The sequence below is a fragment of the Crocodylus siamensis genome, chromosome 7 (genome assembly GCF_052110815.1).
Source record: "Crocodylus siamensis isolate JL-2025a chromosome 7, ASM5211081v1, whole genome shotgun sequence".
Lineage (NCBI taxonomy): Eukaryota > Metazoa > Chordata > Crocodylia > Crocodylidae > Crocodylus > Crocodylus siamensis.
Window position 1 is genome coordinate 1725361 of NC_143401.1, and position 23734 is coordinate 1749094.

The 23734-nt window shown below is 44.5% G+C and overlaps 1 protein-coding gene across 1 annotated transcript; it reads left to right on the forward strand.

Annotated features, from left to right (window-relative positions):
• The first annotated feature begins 1531 nt into the window (after nt 1–1531).
• YTHDF2 (YTH N6-methyladenosine RNA binding protein F2) lies at nt 1532–23286 on the forward strand. Its single transcript, XM_090057607.1, has 5 exons — nt 1532–1714; nt 1865–1889; nt 3284–3363; nt 7896–9482; nt 22322–23286. Exons 1-5 carry the CDS (start codon nt 1688–1690, stop codon nt 22343–22345), a joined length of 1743 nt encoding a protein of 580 aa, XP_089913733.1. The 5' UTR covers nt 1532–1687; the 3' UTR covers nt 22346–23286.
• Nucleotides 23287–23734: the final 448 nt, after the last annotated feature.

The following is a 23734-nucleotide window of genomic DNA, read 5'->3' on the forward strand; positions in this document are numbered from 1 at the left end:
CAAGCACAGGGTGGTGGCAAATGTTATAATGGGGATGGTAACTACACAAACACATGTCGCAGACAAGGAGCACAGATCCACACAGGAGACTACACAGGCAGTCTTCGACTTACAACGTTTTGCACATACAACCTTTATAAATTGACACCGTTTCAACTTTCTGACATCAGTTCTGACTTTGACGTCAGTTTTGACTTTACAACGCTTGATCCAACGCCACGCCATGCCAGCGAACAAGTCGTTGGATCACTCATCTCCCTGGAGAACATCTGTCCAGGCTTCCTTGGACACTTTTTTTAAGAAAGCAGACAAGACTGCAGAAAAACCTGCAGACAGGACTCATGAGAAGACTCCAACCAAGAGCCCTTCAAAAAGTCCAACCAAGAGCCTTTCAAAAAGTCCAGTAAAGTCACCTCAAAGAAGTCATTCAAATCAATATCATTGCTCTTTACAACAGAAATACATTAATGTTGCTATATTACTCATCTAGACCAACTACAAAATTCTGGGTTATTTTTGGTGAAAACATGATATCGGACCTCGGTTCAGGAACCCCCCCATTTATAACATTGTTTCCTATGGGAAAATCGGCTCTGAGTGACAATGTTTCAACCTGACAGAAAGCGCGTTTTTTTAGGAACCAGCTGCACCGTAAGTCCAAGCACCACCAGCATTTCGACACGCGTCACCCCACTGCGCACCGCGCAAAGCCGCTGATTGCGGGCTCCCACCGCACCCATCCCCGAACAGTGAATTGACCTTGCTTATCATGAATTTTTGGTATGAAAAGAGTCATCAATTCATAGGATAAGATTCATAGCTCATAGAATAAAATTAATATTCATAAGATAATATTAATAGATTCATAGGGTAAAATTAATAGATTAATAGAAAAAGATTCATAGATTTATAGGATAAAATTCATAGATTCACAGGATAAGAGTCATGGATTCAGAGGATAAAATTAACAGATGAGCAGAATAAGATTCATAGCTCATAGAAAAAAGATTCATAGATTCACAGAATAAAATTAACATGAATAGAAAAACTTTCATATTCATAGAATAAGATTCATAGCTCATAGAATAAAATTCATAGATTCATAGGGTAAATTCATAGATTCATAGAAAAAGGATTCATAGGTTCATAGGATAAAATTAAGAGAGTAATAGAAAAAATTGCATAGATACATAGGATAAAATTAAGTTTAATAGAAAACATTAAAAGATGCGTAGGATAAAATTCATAGATTCATAAAAAAAGATTCATAAATGCATAGGATGAAATGCATAGGTTAACAGAATGAAGTGAACAGACCCCTAGCTCGGAGGCCGACAGGCCCAGGCTCAGCGGGGCAGACGCAGCGCGCGGCTGCGGTATAAGGCGGAGCGCGCCCCCCGCCCCCCCCCCCGCGCACGTGGGCCCCTGGCCGCGCTCCGCGGCTCTGCCGGCAGGGGGCGCCGGCGCGCGGAGTCCTCCCGCGGCCCGGCATGCCCCGCGCCGCCTCCCCCCGCCCCTCCCCCTTGCGGCCGGCGCGCGCGGCCCGCCCGCGTGACGGCGGCCGGAAGGGAGCAGCGGAGCGGCGCGGCGCGGGGCTAGAGCGTCGCCCGAGCGGGCGAGTCAGGGTCCGCCGGGAAGCCGCGCTGCGCCCCGCTCCGCGGACAAAGCCGCCCCCGCGCGCCGCGCCATGTCGGCCAGCAGCCTCCTGGAGCAGGTACGGGCCCGGGGGGGGGCAGCGCCCGCGGGGGGGGCGGCCGCGCCCGCACCCGGCCCCAGCCCCGCCATGGCGGCCTGGGGCTCGGCCCTGACTCACCGCCGTCTCTGCCTTTTCTCTTGCATGTCCGCGCCGCCGCCGCCGCCGCAGAGACCCAAGGGCCAAGGCAACAAAGGTGAGTGGGGGAAGGGCGGGGTGGGGTGATGTGGGGGAGGGGCGGGGGGTCTGGCACGCCGCACCCCTGAGTGACCCACTTGTCTGCCCCTAGCACACGCATCACACTGCCTGTCCGCTGCTTGGTCCCGGGGGCAGAGGTCGCAGCCGCCTCCGTGCCAGGGTCTGTGGGGTCAGCGCCGCAGCCGTGCTCTCCCTCTCCCTCCTTTTTTTTTTTTTTTTTTTTTCCCCTTATCGGACCCGCTCAAACAGCTGGGAGAGTTCTCCGAACGGTTTGCCTTGGCGTCACTGAAGAGAGCAGGGTTAGCCCGAAGGGGCTCGCCACCCGCCTCGACATGCAGACGCATGAGGTCCAACGCGGGGTCTCTCCGAGAGCGCATTCGGGACTCCTGGGAGAGGCAGCCTCTAGTAGCGGGCCTGCTGGATTTGTGCAAAAACAATTGCATCTAATTCTTGTTTGCATGCCGGACTCGTGGTAGAGGTTGTTTGCCAAATCAAAGACTTTTTTTTGGCACAAATTGAGTGGATCTAATACGAGGGATCACCTCTACCATGAGTCCTGAATGGTTTCTCAGACGTTCAGGCTTGCTGCCTGCCTCGGAATAAAGGCACACGAGGTTCTTCAGGCAAACCTGCTATCTTTTATTTCACCAACTCAACCGCTTGGAAAATCTCACAGCTGTTTGAGCAAGTCAAATAAAAATGTCTTTGGCATCTAATTCTGTTTTGCAAATGACCTCTACCATGAGTCCTGTTTACAAACAAGAATTCGATGCCATCAAAGATGCTTTTTTGCAAACTTCTAGTTGCTATAATAAAAGAGAGAACCTCTACCATGAGTCTTCTCTCTCTTATTAGACCAAGTAGACTTGTGCAAAAAAAAAAATTCTTTCATGGCACTTAGTTCTTGTTTGCAAGCATCTAGTTAGTCTAATGAAAGAAATCACCTCTACCACAAGTCCTGATTGCTTTTTCCTTTAAGGCAATACGGCTACAACCGAGATACCCAAGTCTGAGAGCCACTTAGTGTTGCATCAATGAGCTGCCTCAAAACTTATCACCTGTTTTGGACACTTTCCATTATTGATGGGATGTTGCACAAGGGTTGAAATGTACAATAATCATCATACGCATATGATCATTTGGCAATGCTGTGGGGAACATGCATGCTGCCATGGTGCCTGATGCTCCTCTCTCCTTCCCTTCTGGGAGCAGGGGTCTTCTCTGGAAGGGGCTAATTCAGCCACCTTCCCTCACCCAATTTGGCGCTGGGGTGTGAAGCCTGTGCGAGGGGAACTTATTTTTAACGAGGCAGTGCTCCACTTGGAAACGCTTTAAGTGAAGCTGATGAGGGCTGCATAGGGTCTCTCTTCACGCTCTGAACTTTGTTCGTAGTGCAAAACGGGTCTGTGCATCAGAAGGATGGGTTAAACGACGACGACTTCGAGCCCTACTTAAGTCCTCAGGCCAGGCCGGTGAGTAAGAAAGAATTTGCCTATTAAGGGGCAGAGTTTGCCAATGATCATGTTGACTTCCTGCCACTAGGTAATATGAATGTGTTTGGTTGGGCTTTTTGGTCTCCTGTATGCCTAGTTCCACAGCTGATTTGGATTTTGATATTTACCAGCTTTACTGGTTTTTTTAGCTGTTAAAATAACATCATGTTTTCTCAGTATAGAGACTGTGTTCTGAAAAGAAAGCACACTGGCCCTTGGCTTCAATTTAGTTTTTGGTTGCAAAGTCTGATTTTGTAAGTAGCGCTTGCATTTAAGTAGTAATTAACATTGAAAATTCCCCTTCCCCCTCCCCACCACACCCAAATTTTCAGTGACAATTAGAAAAGAGAGAGGGAAAACTTGAGCCAGTTGGTTCTGATCTTTGCTTTGTTCATGACTTGTCACTTCCCTTGCACATTTTTGGTTCATTTCTTACAAGATGGTGAGTGAGTGTATTGTATCTCATTGTGAAATTTCTCAGTAAAATGTGGTAATGTTCTAGAGGCTTGTCTGCTATTGAGGATATTATCAGAGTTCTTATCTCCTTATCAAGCACGCTGGAAATGCTTGAAATAGATCTTTGCTCTAGTTTTCCACCAAGAAAACCCAGAATAGATGGATTTGATAATAAGTGGGTGTGTGGTTTGTATTTTTTTTTTTAAACTTTAAAGATGAACTGCAAAGCCTGCAGTTGTATCTGAAGGTGCCATTCCAGGGATTTTATTACTTTTCTGCATTTTGGCGGTTAAAAATATGGTTGTTAATGAGTATGAAGACAGGAAAAGTTATACAGGATAAAGTAGGTTTGAGGCACCATAAGTTGAGTTACAGTAGGTCTGTGTATTCAGACTAGTAGTTATCTTATTCTACATGTCTTTTCCTTCTCAAAGAGTAGTTGGAATATTATTGGGTATAGAAATTGAGCATCTTAAATACTCATTCTTGCCAATGATGCTGCTTTATTTGGATGTCTTATCTAATGGTGATGAGCCATAAATTATTGGCTGCTACCAGAAGAATTCTTCAGCAGGCTTCCATCTTTGTTTGAGAGAGCATGATCCTTCTTCCACTCCTGGGTTTTTTTAGTCTATCATTTTGCAGTCTTTAGGATGCTAAACATTAAAATCATTTAGTATATCTAGTTCTCTGGAAGAGTACAAGTTAAACTTCAAATCCCTCTAATCTGAGCAGGTCTTTATTTGTTTTCATTTATTCTCCGAGTGCTGGACAAATGTACCTATTTCCCTTACTTGATGGCACCTTTTACTTTTTATAAAAACTACCACCAGTGGTTTTTTTTTGTTTTTGTTTTGTTTTTTTTGAGGCACATGTAACTCTTTAAGTGGTTAATATCAACTTCTTTGTGCAATTATTCATCTATTAAACTGAGTAGTCTTACTGTAACCAAAAGTTCAGTATCTTTCTTTTTCAGTTCATTTGGTGTGTTTGTGAAGTCTTAGTAATTTTCATTCCTTTTCCCTGCATTACGTGAGTATAGCTCTAAGAAACAGGGGAATAATACATTTTTAAATAGGAAAATGAAAATGTTTAGGGGGTGGTAATGCCTTTAAAACCAACAAGATTAGTCTATGGCATTCGTTTTTAAATAGTCAACAGCAGTGACAAATGAGACACAACTTCTGGTTAAGTCTCAATGAAGCTAAAACCCACTGGGATGACTTGGTTTCGTTTCTCACTGTGTTTGTGTAGTTTGACACCTGTTCCCATCCATATTTTACCAGTTCAGTTAATAGAATGAGAGAAACCAACACCTAGTCACTACGTTGACTGTGGCTCTGCTACACAAATGGAACAGGCTGGTAGGAAAAGAGTATCAGAATGAAAGTACCTTAGCAAAACATGAACTATACATACTGTTCAAGAAATAACTTTACTAAACATGGTCAAAACTCAAAAGGGTGATGGGAGCCTTTTGAAACTTCATTCCAACTCGTATGGAGAATACCAGGTAACCCAGTGGCACAGATGCACAGTCTTTAATTCACCCAATTTATCAGCCTGCTGAATCAAAGTTGCCTGGTGTTCAGAGCTTAAGTCTATGGTTATTTAGTCTTACAGAGGCAAAACTACAGTAGAGAATAGTGATCCCTAGGGACAGAGATGCACAAGAACAGTGAAGTTGAGGCAATAGGCTTTTTAAAAAGTGTAGGTGCTCCCTCTGCCAGAAGAAGGGTGTTTGTACCCGAAAGCTTGCAAAGAAGAATTTTTCCAACTATTTCAGTTGATCTAATGAAAAATATGAGATTTATTCAAAGAACCTTGTCAGCCTATGTCCTTAGACCAACACGGCTACAACCAACTTAGTCATTAGGGGAGTTAAATGCTTTAGTTACAAATCTGTGACATTGTCACTTGAGGGTTTGCTGCATCTAAATATTGGACTTGATGCACATATTGGTATAACTTCAGTCAATGAACATATAAAGGCCTGCCTTAAATGCATTTTTAATCAAGCATTTCAACCCTAATTTGTATGTTTCTATATTGATTCTGCTGATTTCAGTGGGTATTATGTAGATAGTACACCAGTATATTCTGTAATCCGGCTCCCAGCTAAAAGTCAAAAAAGGCAAAGCCGAAAAGGATACGTTGGCTTGATGAGCAGCCTGATTTGATCCAACTGTCACTTCTTTGCGCTGTAGGGGAGAGATGTGTCAAGGAACAGATTTAATCAAGACACTTTGACTAATCTAAGTTTTAAACGTGGTCTGGAGTTTATATTTATATAAGGCTAGCTGCCAGCTTGCATTTTAAATTACCTCTGTTTTAAAACAAACAACAAAACCTGAAGAGAATCTCCTTTTAAGGAGACCAGTATCCACTAAAAACCATAAAAGAGGGGGTGGGGGGAACATAAATCATATTCTTGAGTCAATGGGACTGCTTATGCAAGGTGAGACTTTCACTTGATTGAGCCTTAAAGACTGTTTACTTGGTTGTGGTTAGCAGGATGGAGGTCCTTGGATTATACAATACACCAGCATTCTCCAATTAAAGGTGATTGTTGCTTGCTTGTTTTTCTTTTTCCCAGCTGAGAAGAATGTGAAAGATCGGTAACATTTGTTCCTAGTTTTCATGCATTAGCACCAGGATACATTGTTTACTTGGGTTTTGGTTGCTGCAGGAGAATGTTGTAAACAATACAACTAACCTTGCCTCGTTGGCACCTTTAAACTTAAAAAAATATATATATCTTTAATTTTGGTAAATTTGGGGCCAGGTATAACCTGCTACTTACACTTAGAGTGGAAGAGGCAGCACTTTTCCTGTGAGACCTTGCAGAGGGTCTAGTAAGGCATGGAATCCTTTGGGAGCTGCCCTTGGCATGTGAAAAAACACGATTGAATGAAAATGAGGGAGTGATACCTAATGTGAGCCAAGTTTTAAGAAGGGGGTTCAGCCTGAGCTGGCTTATCTGGTCTGCAGTGGATTGTCATGTAAGCTGTCATAGAGCACTAGACCTGTGTGCATGCAGGTTAAAATTACTGGATGGTAGAATCCATTAGCGTGGCTTTAACAACTCCCTGGGGGGCCATGGTTTAACTATGAAGTGACAGATGTTCTCCTTGTAAGCAAGTCAGAGTGATATCCATCAAAGTTTCTTAATTGTAAGACTTAGTAAGTTACTTTCATAATCTAGAGACTGTTTGGGTGTAAAAGGGCAGAACAAAAGTGTTAGCAGATTTTTTCTTTCCTTCTCTACATGAAGTCTGCTTTCTTTTGTAGTCCTCATAGCCATGCCAGAAAGGCCACAATAGCAAAGATTTGCATTGTGTGTTATTTGAATGTGTTGTCAATGTATAGTTAGAGAGGCAAAGCAGTTTTAGAACACACTTGAAATGTAAATCAAATTCTTGGAATATTTGGAGCTCTCTCATATTACATCTTTGGGGGAGTTTCCATGGATAATCAGCTTAGAGAAGTTAATCAGGATGGCGGGGGAGAAGGGGCAGCTGAATGAAACTGCTTGTAGTGCTTTCTCTATTGGGCTGACTCTGTGCACATCCTATTCTTTCTTTCTTCCCTTCCTCTTGCACCCAAAAACAACAACAAAATGCCCTTCGTGTGTTCAAAAAGTTTGGCAGAGTGGTACTTGATGAAGGCTTCATTACTCTATATAAAACATAGAACCTGCCCCAGAGTATTTTGTAGTCATTTTGCAGTTCCACAAAGGGGTCTGAAAGCTTAATGATCCTTCAGCTTGGAATGGGTGACACCCTGACTTCTTAGTTCCTAGGATGCTAAAAGCGAAAGAGAAAATTCTGATGAATCTTTTCATTTCAATTGTTTAATTTGTTCTGGTACAAAAATTATTTTGGTATATTTGGCAAAAGGTGCATTTAAAAGCCACGGTTCTTGCTTACCAACTGCTTTGAATTTCTTGAAAAGGGGCTCTGAAGTTGGGGGATGGGGCATGGGAAAAGTGGCTTTTGATTCCAGGGCTGCCAAAGATCTGTTCTAACTGTTCAGTGCTTGTTTTTGTTTTGCAGAATAATGCATACACTGCAATGTCTGACTCCTACTTACCAAGCTACTACAGTCCATCCATTGGATTCTCCTACTCATTAGGTGAAGCTCCCTGGTCTACAGGGGGTGACCCACCTATGCCCTACCTAACATCTTATGGACAGCTGAGCAATGGGGAGCCTCACTTTCTCCCAGATGCCATGTTTGGACAGCCAGGGGCCCTTGGCAGCACTCCATTCCTCGGACAGCATGGCTTTAACTTCTTTCCAAGTGGGATTGACTTTTCAGCATGGGGGAATAACAGTTCTCAGGGACAGTCCACTCAAAGCTCTGGATATAGCAGCAATTACGCTTATGCACCTAGCTCGCTGGGTGGAGCCATGATTGATGGGCAGTCTGCTTTTGCCAATGAGACTCTGAATAAGGCTCCTGGCATGAATACCATAGACCAAGGCATGGCAGCACTGAAGTTGGGCAGTACAGATGTTGCAAGCAATGTCCCAAAAGTTGTGGGGTCCGCTGTTGGTAGTGGGTCCATTACCAGTAATATTGTGGCATCTAACAGCTTGCCTCCAGCCACTATCGCTCCTCCAAAACCAACTTCCTGGGCTGATATTGCTAGCAAACCTGCAAAACAACAGCCCAAGCTGAAGACCAAGAATGGTATTGCAGGTTCGAGTCTTCCACCACCCCCAATAAAGCATAACATGGATATTGGAACTTGGGATAACAAAGGGCCGGTGGCAAAAGCTCCTTCCCAGGCTTTAGTTCAGAATATTGGTCAACAGCCAACCCAGGTGTCCCCTCAACCAGTGGGTCAGCAGATCAATAATAGCCCACCAGTGGCCCACGCTCCACCAGGGCAACAACCACAGCCATTGCCTCCACCACCACCACAGTCAGCTCAGCTGCCAGTGCAGCAGCAGGCGGCTCAGCCCACCCGCTGGGTTGCACCTCGTAATCGTGGCAATGGCTTTGGTCAAAATGGAGTGGATGGTAATGGAGTGGGACAGTCTCAAGCAAGTTCTGGTTCTGCTCCTTCGGAACCGCACCCAGTCTTGGAGAAGTTGAGATCCATCAACAACTACAACCCCAAGGATTTTGACTGGAACCCAAAACATGGCCGGGTTTTCATCATTAAGAGTTACTCTGAGGACGATATCCACCGTTCCATTAAATATAATATCTGGTGCAGTACAGAGCATGGCAACAAGAGACTGGATGCTGCTTATCGCTCCATGAATGGGAAAGGCCCTGTTTACTTACTGTTCAGTGTCAACGGCAGTGGTCACTTCTGCGGCGTAGCAGAAATGAAATCTGCTGTGGACTACAACACATGTGCAGGTGTGTGGTCCCAGGACAAATGGAAGGGACGCTTTGATGTCAGGTGGATATTTGTGAAGGACGTTCCTAACAGCCAACTCCGGCACATCCGCCTAGAGAACAACGAGAATAAGCCAGTGACCAACTCCAGGGACACTCAGGAGGTGCCTCTGGAAAAGGCTAAGCAGGTGTTGAAAATCATTGCCACCTACAAGCACACCACTTCCATCTTCGATGACTTCTCACACTATGAGAAACGCCAGGAGGAAGAGGAAAATGTTAAAAAGGTAACCTGCCTCCCTGTCTGCTTGGATTGTGTGGGGTGGGGAGCTAAAGGAGCTGGGAGGCACAATGAATGAATATACCATTCTGGAGAGTAGAGTTCATCTGTCTTGTGGGTTTCAGTTTTAATTCCTGGTCAACCACTTTTTTTGCATCAGAAACCTACCACCTAATTTGGCAGCCTCTGCTCTAGATGGAAACTAGAGTAGGAGGCTTGTAGCTCAACACTGATGTTCTGGGCAGAGCTGGCTAGAAACATTTTGCATAGCCCCTTCCTGCTCTAACCTGGACTCAAAGCCAGCAATCACCAACTTTAATTTCCTGCGTTCACCTGATTGGGGGGCAGGAAGGATTCATGTTGTCAAATTTCTGATAAAGCCCCTATCAGAAATCAAGGAATAGGTATGTGATTGTTTGCTAACTGAAGAACTGTAGTTCTCAAAGCATTCTTAGTAGAGCTGTTGAAATGCCATCCAAACTCTGGTTTTGTTGGAAAGTCAGTGACTTTGGGGTCTGGAATTCTAATTTGTGATGCCACTCTATGTTAAATTCACCTGTAGATAACCCTTCTGCCTTTTAGGGATATAACTCCACTTGGATCTAAATGATAACTTAAAATTAGCATGTTGCAAAGTTTTCAAAGGCTGTCTTCAGTCTTAGCAGCAAGGAATCCTCCACCTAGTATTTAAAACAGTAAAAGAGGAGCTTCAAACTACTCAGTATGGCAGTCATGGAGTAGAAGTTTGAATGATGAGAGTTACCCATGGGATCACACCTTCTGTTACCATAGAAATGTGATGCCAGTTATAAAACTTGACTAGTGTTTAGCACAGGTGTCCCTTTGTAGAAAACCTGTGATGAGAGGATAGGTGGGAATGCACTGAACCTGACAGTTGTATGAGCTTTCCATTTCAACTCAGCTGGCCACGATGATCACTTGAGACCCATGCTGCTCCTGTCTGGTGGTTGCATTTTAGGCAGTGGGAGAATAAGAGATCTGATCATGGCAGCCCAGGCACGGGGCATGTTTAGAAGTGGAATTTCTAGGATGTTTTATTGGTAACCAGTGCCGAGCGCCAGAACATTCGGCACAAGAAAGGACAGATGTTGGGGAGCAGCGAAAGGTAGCAAGAGATCAGCACAGAGGGCAGCTGGACGGAGAGCACAGAAGATGGTGTGAGGGCTGAGAACAAATGCAGGCAGAAAGGGGAAGACCCTAGCATGTGGAGCTAAATGTAAGCCATTGTTTTGTCTGGTATTTAATTTACTAGACTTCTACCTACTTCTTTCCCAGACCTGAGAGAGGACACTTTACCCTCAAAAGTTTGTCTAATGTCTTTCCCAACTGTACAATTGGTCCAATAAAAAGATACCACCAAACCTGTCTACTTACAAATTCCCCAAACCACCAAAGCTGTAACACTTTGGGAGCTTTTCTTCCTCACCCAGGCAAGTCAAACCCAGATCTCTGAAATTACTGGGCAAGGAATGATTTTTGTAGATTGATATTTGCTTTGTGTTGTGCATAACTCCTTGCGAGGCCCTGCCCTGCAATGTCCGGCATTGAGGAAATGCTGTCTTACCGCAGCAGCTTGACCTCTCGGATAAGGCTCTGACGCAGCTTTGAAAATCCATGAGGTGTTTTTGGTTTGGTTTTTTTTGTGCGTGTGTGTAGTTGCTGTTTCATTCCTTCAATGAGAAGCAGTAGTTTTTGATGAAGGAGAGGTTTTCGGCTTCCAGCTTTGTCAGGCATAAATAGAATGGAGGCTGACAGTTCTGCCTTGTGACTGCTTGGCAAGAACAAATCTTGTATGTGCAGTAGTGGTTAAGCACCTCAGCCCAGCCGCCTGAAAAGGATTCGCATACCAGAGTGGAGGCAGCGTGTTAAACTTTCAGTGCCCCAGCATCAGTTAATGGCGCAGACTCCCTGTCCGTGGCCTGTCAGACTTCTTTTGTGTTGGAGAAATCCTGTTGCTAAGGGCTCTTTGTCTCTCGGCAGTCAGTCTCCACAGCACCATCTTCCAGAGATGTTCTACATTCTTGTTCCTTGAAGCTTAAATATCGCAAAGCTTGGCTGGTGCTGAGCTTTTAACAAGCCACAGTTGTTGCAGTTGGCTTCAAACTTGCCCAAGCCTCTATTTGATTTACAGTGGTTCCTACAGAGCTGCCTTCTACAATGTGACCTTGATAAATGTACTTTCTCATAGCCCTTTATAAAAATTCTGGCATCTCTTCCACGTTATCTCCTGCTTTTTTGGATTCGCTGTCCAATATGTGTCAGTACCTGACGTGTGTTGGTAGAGTTAACGTCTTTAGAGCTCCCTGTATCATTCAGACAGGCATGTGAGTGGGTATGGTCATGCCACATCCTTCAGTTCATAAAGGGATGCTGGAAAGCTTAATTCATCTGTTTGGTTTTGAGCACCTATTCCTTTATTTTTCTCTCCTGTTGCCTGTCCTTTCCCATGTTCTTATCTGAATGTCCATCTCCACTTTTTGCCAGTCATTAGAAAACCAGACCAAAAGGCAACATATTGGGAAGCACTTTTCCTCGTGGCCCTCCTCATATAGCCAGGACTGCTGCAACTGATAGTTTAATTCAAGCTACTGTCAGGCTTCTTGAAACCACTTATAGTCACCACCGCTGTCCTGGACTTCTGCAGCATGGGGGCTGCTTTATCTTTGTTTTAAAATAGTAGCATGCATTTTCTCAAAAGTGTTGTCTTGTCCTCAACAAAATGGTCGTGCATGTTTAATGGGGACAGTATGAGATTTATTTTCAGCAGGATGGCAGCATCTTTTGTGTTCCTGGCTCAAAAATAAGGGAAGTAATATCTTAAGCACTTGCTACTGGGTTGTATTTGATGTTGCTTTGTGACTGCCCTGTTGCTGTGGCAGTCGTCAGCACGCTGGCCAGAATGTGTGGGCTCCGTGGACTTGAGGGAGTTGGCATCAAAAAGAAAAACCTTCTGTATTGTTTAAGTCCAGTGCCAGCGTATCCAGGTGGAATGTTTGCCTCCATGTTGATAAGGAGCACTTTGCACAGGGTATCGCTGGAGCTGGGGTTGAGTCCAGAGGAGTTGTGCAGCTGCTGGGGGTGTCAGAAGTGCCGCGGTCTCAAAGTAGGAACGGGGGATATGCTAGATAGGACTGTTCGTCCCCGGCTTGTGTCTCAGTAGCAGAGTCCTGGTGGGTCAGGGCAATAGTCACCTCCCTCTGAAGTGGCATATTTGAGGGCTGCACCTTTCTCATCGAAATGTGTCCCGACGTAGCTTATGTACATATATTTTTCTTGTAGCGTTTCCAAGGCAGAGGTGGTTTTGTTTGTTCTTTTAACCCCATTTGTATTTCTTGCTATTTTGTAATATTGGAGGGAAGAAGCATACACATTCCAAAGAGGAGAATTAGAGCTTCATGATCTTTTGGTGACTGTCCGCTTATGTTTTACAGGGCCCCCAAAAAACACAACCACTTTGAGTAAAGCAAAAAAAAAACCCCAGCCCTTTTTTCCTACACTCTTGGCTCTTATTTTTTCCTTGAATTTAACAAAATTTGAAGTGATGCTTTCACTAACCATTCCATTTACCCAAGGATCACAAGCTCATCCACTGTATTTTTACTCAAAACCTAGGTACAGTAAGGCCAGCTGTCAGCACAGAATATCTTTGCTCTGACTCCTAATCTCTAATGCTCATTTCTGCTAATTCCAGGGCCTCCTAAATAATGGAAGTTAACCTGTTTGCTGTGATAAATGATGGACAGACTATAAATGACTGTTTTTCTTTATCGTGTGTGTATCTGTACATTACTTCGTATTTAATGCTCTTTATCCATTGACTTCAAAGCACTTTATTGAGAATAAATGAAAACTTCACTAGTGAGACTAGATACTTTTAAGAACAAAAATGTAGTTACATTTTTGGCTCTTCTTATCCTATGTTCTCCTTCAGTTTATTTTATTTTATTTTTTTGTAGAAGATGAGATCTTCATTTCTAATAATTAGAAGCCATTATAAGACCTCTAAAATGGAAGGACCTTGTAAGGTCCCTTCCCGCCCTACTCCCTGGTGATGTATAAAGTAAATGAGTTAATATATGACATCAGGTTTTAGTGAGTTAATGAATCGCATTAAACTGCAGGGCTTTAACAGCTGTTAAAATTGACCAGTGGCTTGTGAAACTGATCCTTTAAGTTGTGGAAATGAGAAGTTTAAAATGTGTTTCTTGAATGTCTGTAGTCGGATTCGGAGCCTTTCACCTCTGGGTCACCGAGTTGGATTCAGTGCAGGTTGTGAGTGGAGAAAAGCCATTATCCCCTTACTGGGAATGGACTTCATCTCTGACTGTGAACCAGGTGCCAAATAGCAGCTGGCAAACTCTGCAAAGAAGCCAGTGATGGAGGGAATCCCCTAAAAATGTCAGGATGTGTTAGCCAGAGCTAACTTGTGGAAGCTTTTCTTGGTGTCTACCTGAGGTGTGTGTTGGCTCCTGTGTCAGTGATGAATGCAGGCTTGACCTGTTTGGTGACAGCAGTCTTTGAAGTGGTGTTGGCGGAGAAGTGTTTGTAGAGGTGGTGCTGGTTATTTGTACAATAATGAATTAGAATGAAAGCCTTAAAATCTGGGGGTGTTGGGTATTTCCCCCTGGTAAGCCCCAGGCAGCAGCACCTGTCACTATGGTGCTTTTGTGAATGTTTTTGGTGTGGCTTAGAAGCAGGATTCCCCAGAAGTTCATGGGATTTTGGCATGAAAGGGGACTCTAAAAGACATCATCAAGCAGTGGTGCATGGGCATCCTGCTGGCAGAAATTCGTTAGCCGCTGGCCAAAAGATGCATCGCACACCTCTGGGTGACTGCTGCTCCTCAGATTATTTTCTTGCGGCTATTTCTTGGGGAAAGTCGCCTGTTTCCAAAGCTGGATGCTTGTCAGCCATTTCACTTTCTGGAAACGCTGTGCATCTTGGCATGTACACTCTTCTGTTGCCTGGCTTATCTCCCCAGTACAGAAGTGCAGGTTACATGGCAGAGCTGAAAGCTGATGAGAATCTAACAAAAAATAAAAGTATATGAACCTTATATATTCAGAGTGTAGTAGGCATTGCTTTACATGAGCTGTTCCTAACTGGTTTTTTGCTAGAAGGCATCACATGAGAGTTGAATGTGTGAAAGGACACTTTCCTGTTTTATGTCTCATGTAAAAGTGCTGGGTGACAGGTATTCATTTCATAGGATTCTTTTTTCTTTTTGTTTCCCCTTTGTGCTGCTCGAACATGCTAACTGGAATTATTAGACCCCCTGCCTTATTTTCCAAGATGCTTTTCTGTTCTACTTATAATTGTACCATCTTCTGGATTTACAAATTAATAAACCAATCCTCAGTGGCACAAAAAATGGATATTTGCCAACTAAAACAGTGCAACTGCGCTTTTACTGCAGCCAAGTTGTCCAAGGAGGTCCTGGTTAACAAGAGTTGTCATTATGCAAGCGGATCACTACAACAGAGTTGACTGTAGCTTTTTCCAGTCAGTGGCTGCCCAGTGTGCTGCTCTTTAATTGAAGGATAAGTAGTGTAACAATACATTTGATAAGTTAATGACATAGCATTTGGGGGTGGTTTCTGCAAGCCAGTCTGTAGAGAGAGCTCATAATGAAGACGGCATTTCCAGTTTCAGACTGTTAGAATTTAGTAAAACGACAGCGCTGAGTAGTTTTGAGATGACAGCATAGTTCTCCATTATTTGCACTGCAACACCAACGTAGAAGCCTTTAAAAATAAAGTGTTAATAAAAATCACCTAGCATTTCATTCTCATCTCCCTGTGTTTTATATTAAATCTTGAAATTAAAATGCTTCTTAATCCTTTCCCTCCTTGTAAATTAGTAGTATTAGTTGTTTTGCTCCCTTGGCTGTCAGTCATTTATATATGGTGTATGTTTTTAAGACATTTTCTATAAAGTGACTGTCTCTTAAGAATTTTTTAGCGCCTTGGTAGATCTCTGAGAGAGCATCCTCAGGATCATCTTCACATGGAAGGTCATAATTTGGTTGACGCTCAGCTATTTACATTTTTATAGTGTTAAGTCTTAAACATACTTTTGACTTAAGCTGGAATTTAGATTTCTTGTCCTGGCTGATCCTCCCCCAGATTCTTTCTCAAAGACGACTGAAACAGTAAGATTTATACAAAAGGTCATAGGGAGTATTGCTGTCCTTCTTTGACCTCATGAATTGAATTATTGATACGGTTAATGGAAGTGGGAGAAAGTATAGCTGCTTGTCCTTATCCTGAAATGAATGTTAAGTTTCTTTTGCTTGCAGAATGAAGTGCTTGCTCACATTCAGTGTGGGTGGGTGTAGCATTCAGGCTTCACTGGTATTCAAATGCAACTGCCCCATTTGGACTGTGTACCAGCAGATATAATGAATACATTATCAGCTTTGCATTAATCAAGGGTCTGAACCATGACACTGTTCTTTCCAGGCCATCTTGTGGTCTGGATTCTACAGTGCTAACATTTCTATTCAGTGCTATTACTTAATATAGTCAAAGTAAGTAAACCCATTTTATGTGACAAACAAGTCCCTGACGTCAAGTCTTCAGGGGAGAGCATCATTTCACTCTCACTGTTGTGCAGCAGTACTCTTTGGGGCATTCTCTAGCCTTCAAAGGCAGGTGCTTGGGAAATGCCAGTGACACTGCTAAAACCGGATGGGGAGAACTCAGCTTTAACCAGGTCTCTACATAGAGTCCTGATTCATGTTCCTGGAAAGACATGCAAAGACAATGGCTTAACCGTGCAAATAAAATGTGTTGTCAAATACATAAGACAAGGAACTGAAATTAAAAGTATTTTTTTCCTCTTCCCTAATGTCTTGAGAGCTAGGATGTGTATCAGCTGGCCAGCAAACCTTGTGAGGGAGGTTTAGCCAGTAGGAAAATGTTTCTGGACAAGGCCATTAGTAGCAGCATGAATAGTTTGGTCAATTTTATTCCTGTTGACTATAGCTTTCAGAGGCAATTCTTGAAAATCTCCAATTGGCTATTCAAAAAAAATAAAAAAAACCCCTCCAACACAAAGCTACCAACTTGTGCTGGCACTGGGAATTCTCCCTCAACTTGAAATATGTATAGCGTCCTTTCATTCCCTGCAAGGATCAGATGTCTTGGCCGTTGAATTCTTTATCCCCTCCCTAGATGGTTTTTCTGTCTTTCTGAAAAGCTTGGTATGGAGGCTGTAAATTCACATCTTGCCTATAAACACAATGTAAGTAGAGAAATACCAGGCCTGGGTGGGAAGGCCAGTATGGGAGACAAGTCTGGGTTCCCACTGAGGAACTCCCATAACAGGCATTAGTTTTTAATTAGTAAGGTATGCTAGCAAGCTGCTTGGAGACCAGTCACCCACCTAGGTTTTTAAGACCTAGCTAGACAGTGCCTAGGCTGGGATGATCTAGTTGAGGCTGGTCCTGCTCGGAGCAGGGGTTGGACTAGATGACCTCCTAAGGTCCCTTCCCACCCTCACTTTCTATGATTCTACCCATATATTTGTGTGGCTTTAAATACTGGATTTCACTAGAAAGGGACACCTGGTTAAATGTGAAGTATCATTGGGCAGTTGAGGTTATCAGTGTGTTATAGTTACTTTGAAGTCATACACCATTTGTTTCCTATGAAAGCAGCTTCTGCTAAGAAGTACTCCCTAAATATGAGTAGAAATAGAATTTGTCGCTGCTCGAAAATGCAAATTTGATAATCTGAAGAAAGAGGTAGTGTCCTTCTTTTGCACTGGGTTGCATCAGTTTTGATGCTGCTCTGAAAGTCGGTAGGTCTTATGGGACTTAGCCTGCCTGCTGCCTTCTGACGACTTGGGCCATCTGACTGCACGTGACTACCACTGTGGATGCAGAAGCTCAGTCCTAGGACTTCTGGAACACCCCTTCTGACATCCTCTTTATCCATCCCCCCTCAAAGCTGGTGGTTTGATGGTAAAATACCAAGCTACTGGAGCAATTGATGCTGTATACGTTTATAAACTAGTGAAGATTTGACTACAGCCAAACTTCTTTGGCATTTTTCTCTTCCCTGTTTTCTCTGCATGACTTCTTATCTGTTTCTTTGCTAAATGTCAGAGTAAAAGGCAACCTAGGAAAACCTTAAGTGATGTTGTCTGTTAAGAGGAAGCCAGAACTTGCAAATTGCCAGGCCTTCTTGCAAACTTGGTCTGGTATTAAAATAGCATCATGTTCTCTGCGTTTTGCATCAGTTAAAAGAGTCCTACCTCCCCTTCTTTTTTTTCCATGGTGCCAGTTGAAGCTTGCCAGAGTAGAGTGCTTTTCAGTGTCTTGCGGTTCAGACTTCCACGACATGGTTGTGTGTCCGTCTTCAGCATACATTCTCCCTGATGGCTCTGTGTCTCATTACCTGGCGGCCAGCTATGTAGGGCCTTTTTTTAATCATGGTTTTGACTTTGGTTTTCAATTGCTGTTGGAGAAGGGGAGACATCTTAATAAAGACTTGATATTAATACATTAAATATATGGATTTTTTTGCAAGGTCAGGAGCCCAGTTACAAGAGGGAGTGCAGTTCTCATCATTGAATCAATTTCTGTTGCTAGCATAAAAAAAACAAAACTGTAATTTAAGTGAAGCAGGTTTTACTGGTGGGCCTGTGAGGACAAGATGCAACACTCTTCTGCAGCTGTTGGACCTTGCCTGCTGACAATGGTGTAGACTTGTCTTTGCTTGTAAACCAAACCATTAAGACTCCAGAACTGCACAGATGAGCAGAATAGCATGGGGCCATTTTAGTGCGTTATTCCCTGTGCTGACCATAAGCACACTTCAAGCTGATCCTGGGGAGAGCCTGACAGCGCATGTCTAGAATCAGGACATAGCTGGTGGACCCAGCTGCCATTACTCACGTAGCTAAGTGGGAGGTCTTTTCACTACTAAGTGAACAAAATGATTGTAAGCTGGAGGGAAAAAAAGATTATTCCAGCAAAAGCTATTGAAGATGGTCTAAATTCTGCTGTGGAGCAGAGTGCACATCTCCCATTAATCTCAGCTAGACTCGCTTGCACAGGTAAGAATGTGGCCATTTGTGTCCTAAGAGGAGGCAGAATGGCCTAATACAAGGATTTGTCAACTTCTGTAGTGCCAACGACATCCCAGCAACATCACATGCCACCCACTCTGTCACTCCGAAGCGTCTGACATCCTTGCAGTCACATGGAAAAGTATGGTGTGCAAAACTCATGGGTCGAGTGGCTCAAAATGAGGCAGTGCCCTGTGACCAGCCTGCTGTCTTCAGGCCACTGCTATGTGATATCCAGAGGAGTGAATAGTCTTTGGGAAACTCTGGGTTCTCATGCAGTGGCCCGACCATTCACTGACAGCTCAGACCTTTCCCCCCTCCTATTCCTGCCTTGGATCAACAAAGAGTGACCCAAGTCTGTTGGAAAATGCAGCTTAAGCTGATCACATGGAAATGCTGTGCTATTTTGTTTGTCCCTCGTATGTCAAACATACAGGACAGGGCCAGTTGGTTCCTGCCGTATGTGCCACCCTACCCACTTCTTGAGACTCCCCATGGCCCTTTGGGGCCTGCTTTAGCAGTCTCTCATGTTCCCATGGACCTTTATCATGGCCTCATGGGCTGCAAGCTGGAACAGCTGCTGTGTTATCAAGTCCTCTGGCTGCTCTTTGAAGCAGCAGGGCTGGGCAGGTACAGAGGCTTGCCTTTGTCTATGGGGCACTAGCACTTCGGGCTTCTTCAGGTTTTTATGCTGAGCATTGAATTCAAGAGATTTGCAGTACATCAGGCCGTAAAGTTTACTTCTGCTGTTTCTCCAGTCTGTCCCTTTTTGCTGGTTGCACATGTGTGGGGTGAGGGAGGAAGGAAATGCTCTTTGGGGTGCTCTATTTCTGCATGGCAGGGTTCTTTGGGTACATGTAATGTCTGTTATCAGACCAACTAAAGAGTTGGAAAAACTGTTCTTTGTAAGCTGAAGGGTGTTTGTGCCCAGAAGTTTGCAAAGAACAATTTTTCCCACTCTTTAGTTGGAGTAATAAAAGATATCACATCTACCCAAAGAACCTTGTCTGCCTGTGTCCTTAGAGCAACACGGCTACAACCAGCACCCCTGTTTCTGCATCACATTTGTTTTTCCTTTCCCAGGATTTTCTTGGCTCAGGCCCAGTGATGGGTCCTTAGCCCTTTGCTCCCCTTTTCTCTGCTGTCTGTCCCGCTCCCTGCTCTTAACCACACTGCAGTCTTTGGAGCAACTTTCCTTACGCGGCAGGGAAGGAGATGTGACTAATTAGACCAGTTGCTGTGGGTCCATCTGGTCAGCTAATTGGCTGAAGGACCCAGCAGGGACTGTACCCACCATCTGTGGGGCAGACCAGGGCGCTCCCACTCCAGGCTGAAGTGGGGGGACAGTGCTGTGGAGCCTTGGCAGCCGGCTTGAAACCACCAAGACGAAGGCTTGAGCTCGGGCAGTTTTGGTTTCTTCCTGCACGGATGCATCATGCTGCCATCTGTCCTTGCTTGGCGAAATGTGCTGGATAGCAGGAGGCAGAGAAGGACAGGACTTGGCAACCACAGTTTGTTTTGTGGCTTCCCCTCAAGTATTTGGCTTTCTTTAGGATCAAGCCTAGTTTGTTTCTCCATTAAGGGACTCTTTTGCTGAAGGTTTTTTTCCCCACCACCCCCCTCTCCAAATGGGCACATAAAGCCTGCCTGAACTTGAGCAGACCTCTCCTATGAAAAGAATTAGAGCTGCTTCACTTGTTTGTGGCTACTTGCTGGGTGTACTTAGCAGCCTTCACATTTTAGTCTGGTGCTTTTCCTCTAAAAGATGAAATGCCAGCAAGTGCAGCATCAGAGAGGGCTTTGTCACAGGCAGAGGGTGGCTAGGCATAGCCCAGCCAATGCTCCGTGTGTTGAATGCTCCCAGGAAAGAAGTGTTGAACCTAAACCATTGCTTGCTTTGCTCTCTGTGTGGTAGAGGAGAGAGACAGTTACTGGTTTAGGTTGAGGAACAAGCCTTGTCTGCAGGAAAAGGTCCCATGGTTATGCAAGAAGTTATACTGATTTAATTGCATGTATGGCCACTCTTATCCCAGTGGAAGAGTGGTTAAATTGGGGAAAAGTGCTTTTCTACTGAACTGTATGTACTCTGTGGTGTGCCACGCTGTGGGGGGGGGCGACACCGGTGTAACAAGCATCTGGAGCTGGCATTGTCCAGCGTGAGCCGGTGGGCTAGCCTTGCTGGTGCTTGAGTGCTTCTAGAGGGAAGGAACAGGGTCCAAAATAGTTCTAGTGAGGTCCCAGCTTTCTGTGAATTTTGGCACATGATACCTAGGGCATGCACAGAGATGTGGTCAGCAGTGGGGCACAAGGATCAGCCATCATAACTCCATATATCGATAGCACATCAAAACTAAATCCTGCAGTCTTGTGCACGTGTAAGGGAGCGTCTGCCTGCTGCATACATAATCCTCTATGGAGCAAGCTTGGCAGCAGAGCTCCTGCGTTGTATGGCTGGGGTAGGAGAGGGAAGCTTAGTAGCAGCTGTGTGAAACATCTTCAAGTTGAGCTAAATATAAAAGCAGGCCTGTCCACGCAGCAACCCTGGCTATCTTTCCGTTCTGCTCTGTACCAGCCTTCTGATTTTCAGCCGACTGCAGACTTTTGCCCTGATGGTGCATGGATGTGGGGTAGAGGATGTCGAGGGAAGGGTGCGGGGTGCTGGGTTCGCAGATGCAGAGAGATGAATGTGATTGTGAGGAGCCTTGAAACAATTGGGGATTAGGGGAGGGGGAGGTCCTCTAGTTAGCAGTGAGACGAATGGTTTTAGGTTTTGGAGCCATCACAAAGCTGCTGTTCTGGTGCCTGGGTGGACACTGCATGGTTGACATCCCACTCACTTTCTTTGAAACAAAAGCTTCCGCTGTGACTTGCACATCTGTGCGAGGCACGAATTTCATGGTGCCAGGACATGCAGGGGCTGGGCTAGGTGATGGCAAGTATTGCAATTCAGTGGCAGGTTGTTCTGGGGCACATGTACCTCTTTCACTTTGTCTTCTGTCCTCCTGTGACCTACACGAGTACTTGCACCCCCTTGGCAATGGGCCTTTGCCACAAATCCACGTGGGGCAGCATCAAAGTCCTTCCTTATGCAGGGCAGGGCTGTACCTCGTCCCTGCTTCATGTCTAGATTGATTCCCAGCCTGCCGACCGGCTTGAGAACAGGAGACTCGTCTCGGGGACCTGCTTTCTGCAGATTAGCTTCCCACCATCTCCCAGGGCCCAGATCTCTCTGAGAACAAGACCCCTTGCTGGTGCTGCTCTTTCTCTTTCCTCATTTTTTGGTCCTGTTACTCCTGTCAGGTGGCACAAAACTGGAAAAGCAGGCTGGATTTGTCAGAGCTGTTTCTCATGTGATCAGACGTGTATGACCTTACCAATTCCTTTCTGCGAAAGGCATTGCTGGCATGAGGGTCAGGGAGAGGCAGAGAGAGGGGATGGTGGCAACTGTGACAAAGGGGAAATGGGAAGAACTGGAAGGCTGCATGTGACTGTGCTGCATCACGACACTGGCTGTAAGCCGTTGCCTTCTTAAAACAGATTCGTCCTTTGTGAAGCACCGTGCGTGTTGTAAGAGTTCACTGAGTGTCAAGAAGTGGTTTCCATCAGAAATTAGATAGCTGCCTAAATATTCAGGTAGGAGATGCTGGGGAACAAAATCCCATTCCCTGTGATTCTGAGAGATTGGTAAGGGTTGTTCTGGACTAACTTTCTTTCTTTCTCCCTCCCCCTCAATCCCTTCCCCTCCTACAGGAGCGCCAAGGCCGCGTCAAGTAAAAGGCTCTCCCTCCCCCAGAGACTGCAGCAGAGGTTGCATTCGGGATATCTTTCAGAGAGAAGAAAAAAATATATACTGCAGAGAGAATTAGGACTTTTTTTTTCTTAATTTCATTGACTTCAAAAAACAAAACAAAAAGAAAAAAAAGACTCTTACGAACTTGCAGTTTAAAAAAACAAAGCAGAAGAAGGTCTTGGAGTTCCACCAGAGGCATAGGACTAAAAAAAACAAAAACTATGAAAAAAAAATCCCTTCTAGCTAGAGTAGAGATAAACACTGTCCCCTTTCTTTTGGCTTTGGTTGTGATTTTGGAGCATACGCTTTGTTTTTTGTCTTTTTACTATGTTTTCTGGATTTTAAAGTCCATAAGAGGCGCATGCCTTTTTTCTCTAATTTTTAAATTCTGCCGCCTCCCTTCCTGCCAGCCCCTTTTGCGCCCCCCTGGTTTTGACATTTGCACTTGGAACCCCGAGTTGTGACTTTTTTTGGACCTCCACGGCTGCAAGTGGAATATCTATTTTTTCCCCCCGGACTGGAAGAAGAGGAATTTTTATGAAGAATTTGAGGGGGCGGGGGTTGTTTTGCGTAGAAGAATTGAACAGAAATTGTCAACACAGTCATGTCTAAGGGATGGTTCGTTTTCTCTGACCCTTTGTTACTCAAAAGTCAAATACTAGGAGTCCTAAGAAATGTTCTGTTCTTGTGCATTATACGGATTACAGATTAAGTCTGGATTAATTTGATTTGAAAGCTGAGAACAGTGGTAAAAACTTGTTTTGTTTACAGGAAAATGAATTTTGGACGGAAAAAAAAAATATTGTAAAATGTGTAGTGAACATGTTTCTTCAGTTTCTTGTTAAACCAATGAGGAATGGGCGTTGCCTTTCTTTTCACCATTAATCACTTCTCAATAATAAACGTGAGATCCTGTTGAGCATCACTGCCGCGTTCCACTTAGTTTTCAGTGTGTAGGGGGCCGCTCTGGGGAAGACTTAATAGAGGTGAGATAACGAACGGATAATCTCTACCCGGCCTCCGATTCATAGCCTAGTCATTGACCAACCCATAGGACTTTGCCTGCTCTAGGCTTTTGCACACTCTTGTGACAACATCTGTATTGCCACCTTTCTTTTTTAATTTGTATATTGTGATGAATGAAGCTTGGAGGCTCATCTAAACACGACTCTGGTTGTGGAAGACTTAGAAGCTGGTCCATGTGGCTCATCTGTGACAAACCTATTGTGATCCAAACCCAGTTCCACCCCATTACTGGCCCGAGCGTGGTGGGATGGTTTTCTCCCATGTGAACAAGGTGCAGCTGAACTCCTGTAGCAGTACTGGGATGTCTGCTAGCATCCAGCGGGAGTACATCTGGTTCTTGGCCGTGT

What these genes read in the sequence shown, in the direction of transcription:
- YTHDF2 (XM_090057607.1), top strand. Translation starts at nt 1,688, where the DNA reads ATGTCGGCCAGCAGCCTCCTGGAGCAG. An exon ending in CCAGCAGCCTCCTGGAGCAG is followed by an intron (nt 1,715 to 1,864) that starts GTACGGGCCCGG and finishes CCGCCGCCGCAG; the next exon opens with AGACCCAAGGGCCAAGGCAA. An exon ending in TAAGTCCTCAGGCCAGGCCG is followed by an intron (nt 3,364 to 7,895) that starts GTGAGTAAGAAA and finishes TTTGTTTTGCAG; the next exon opens with AATAATGCATACACTGCAAT.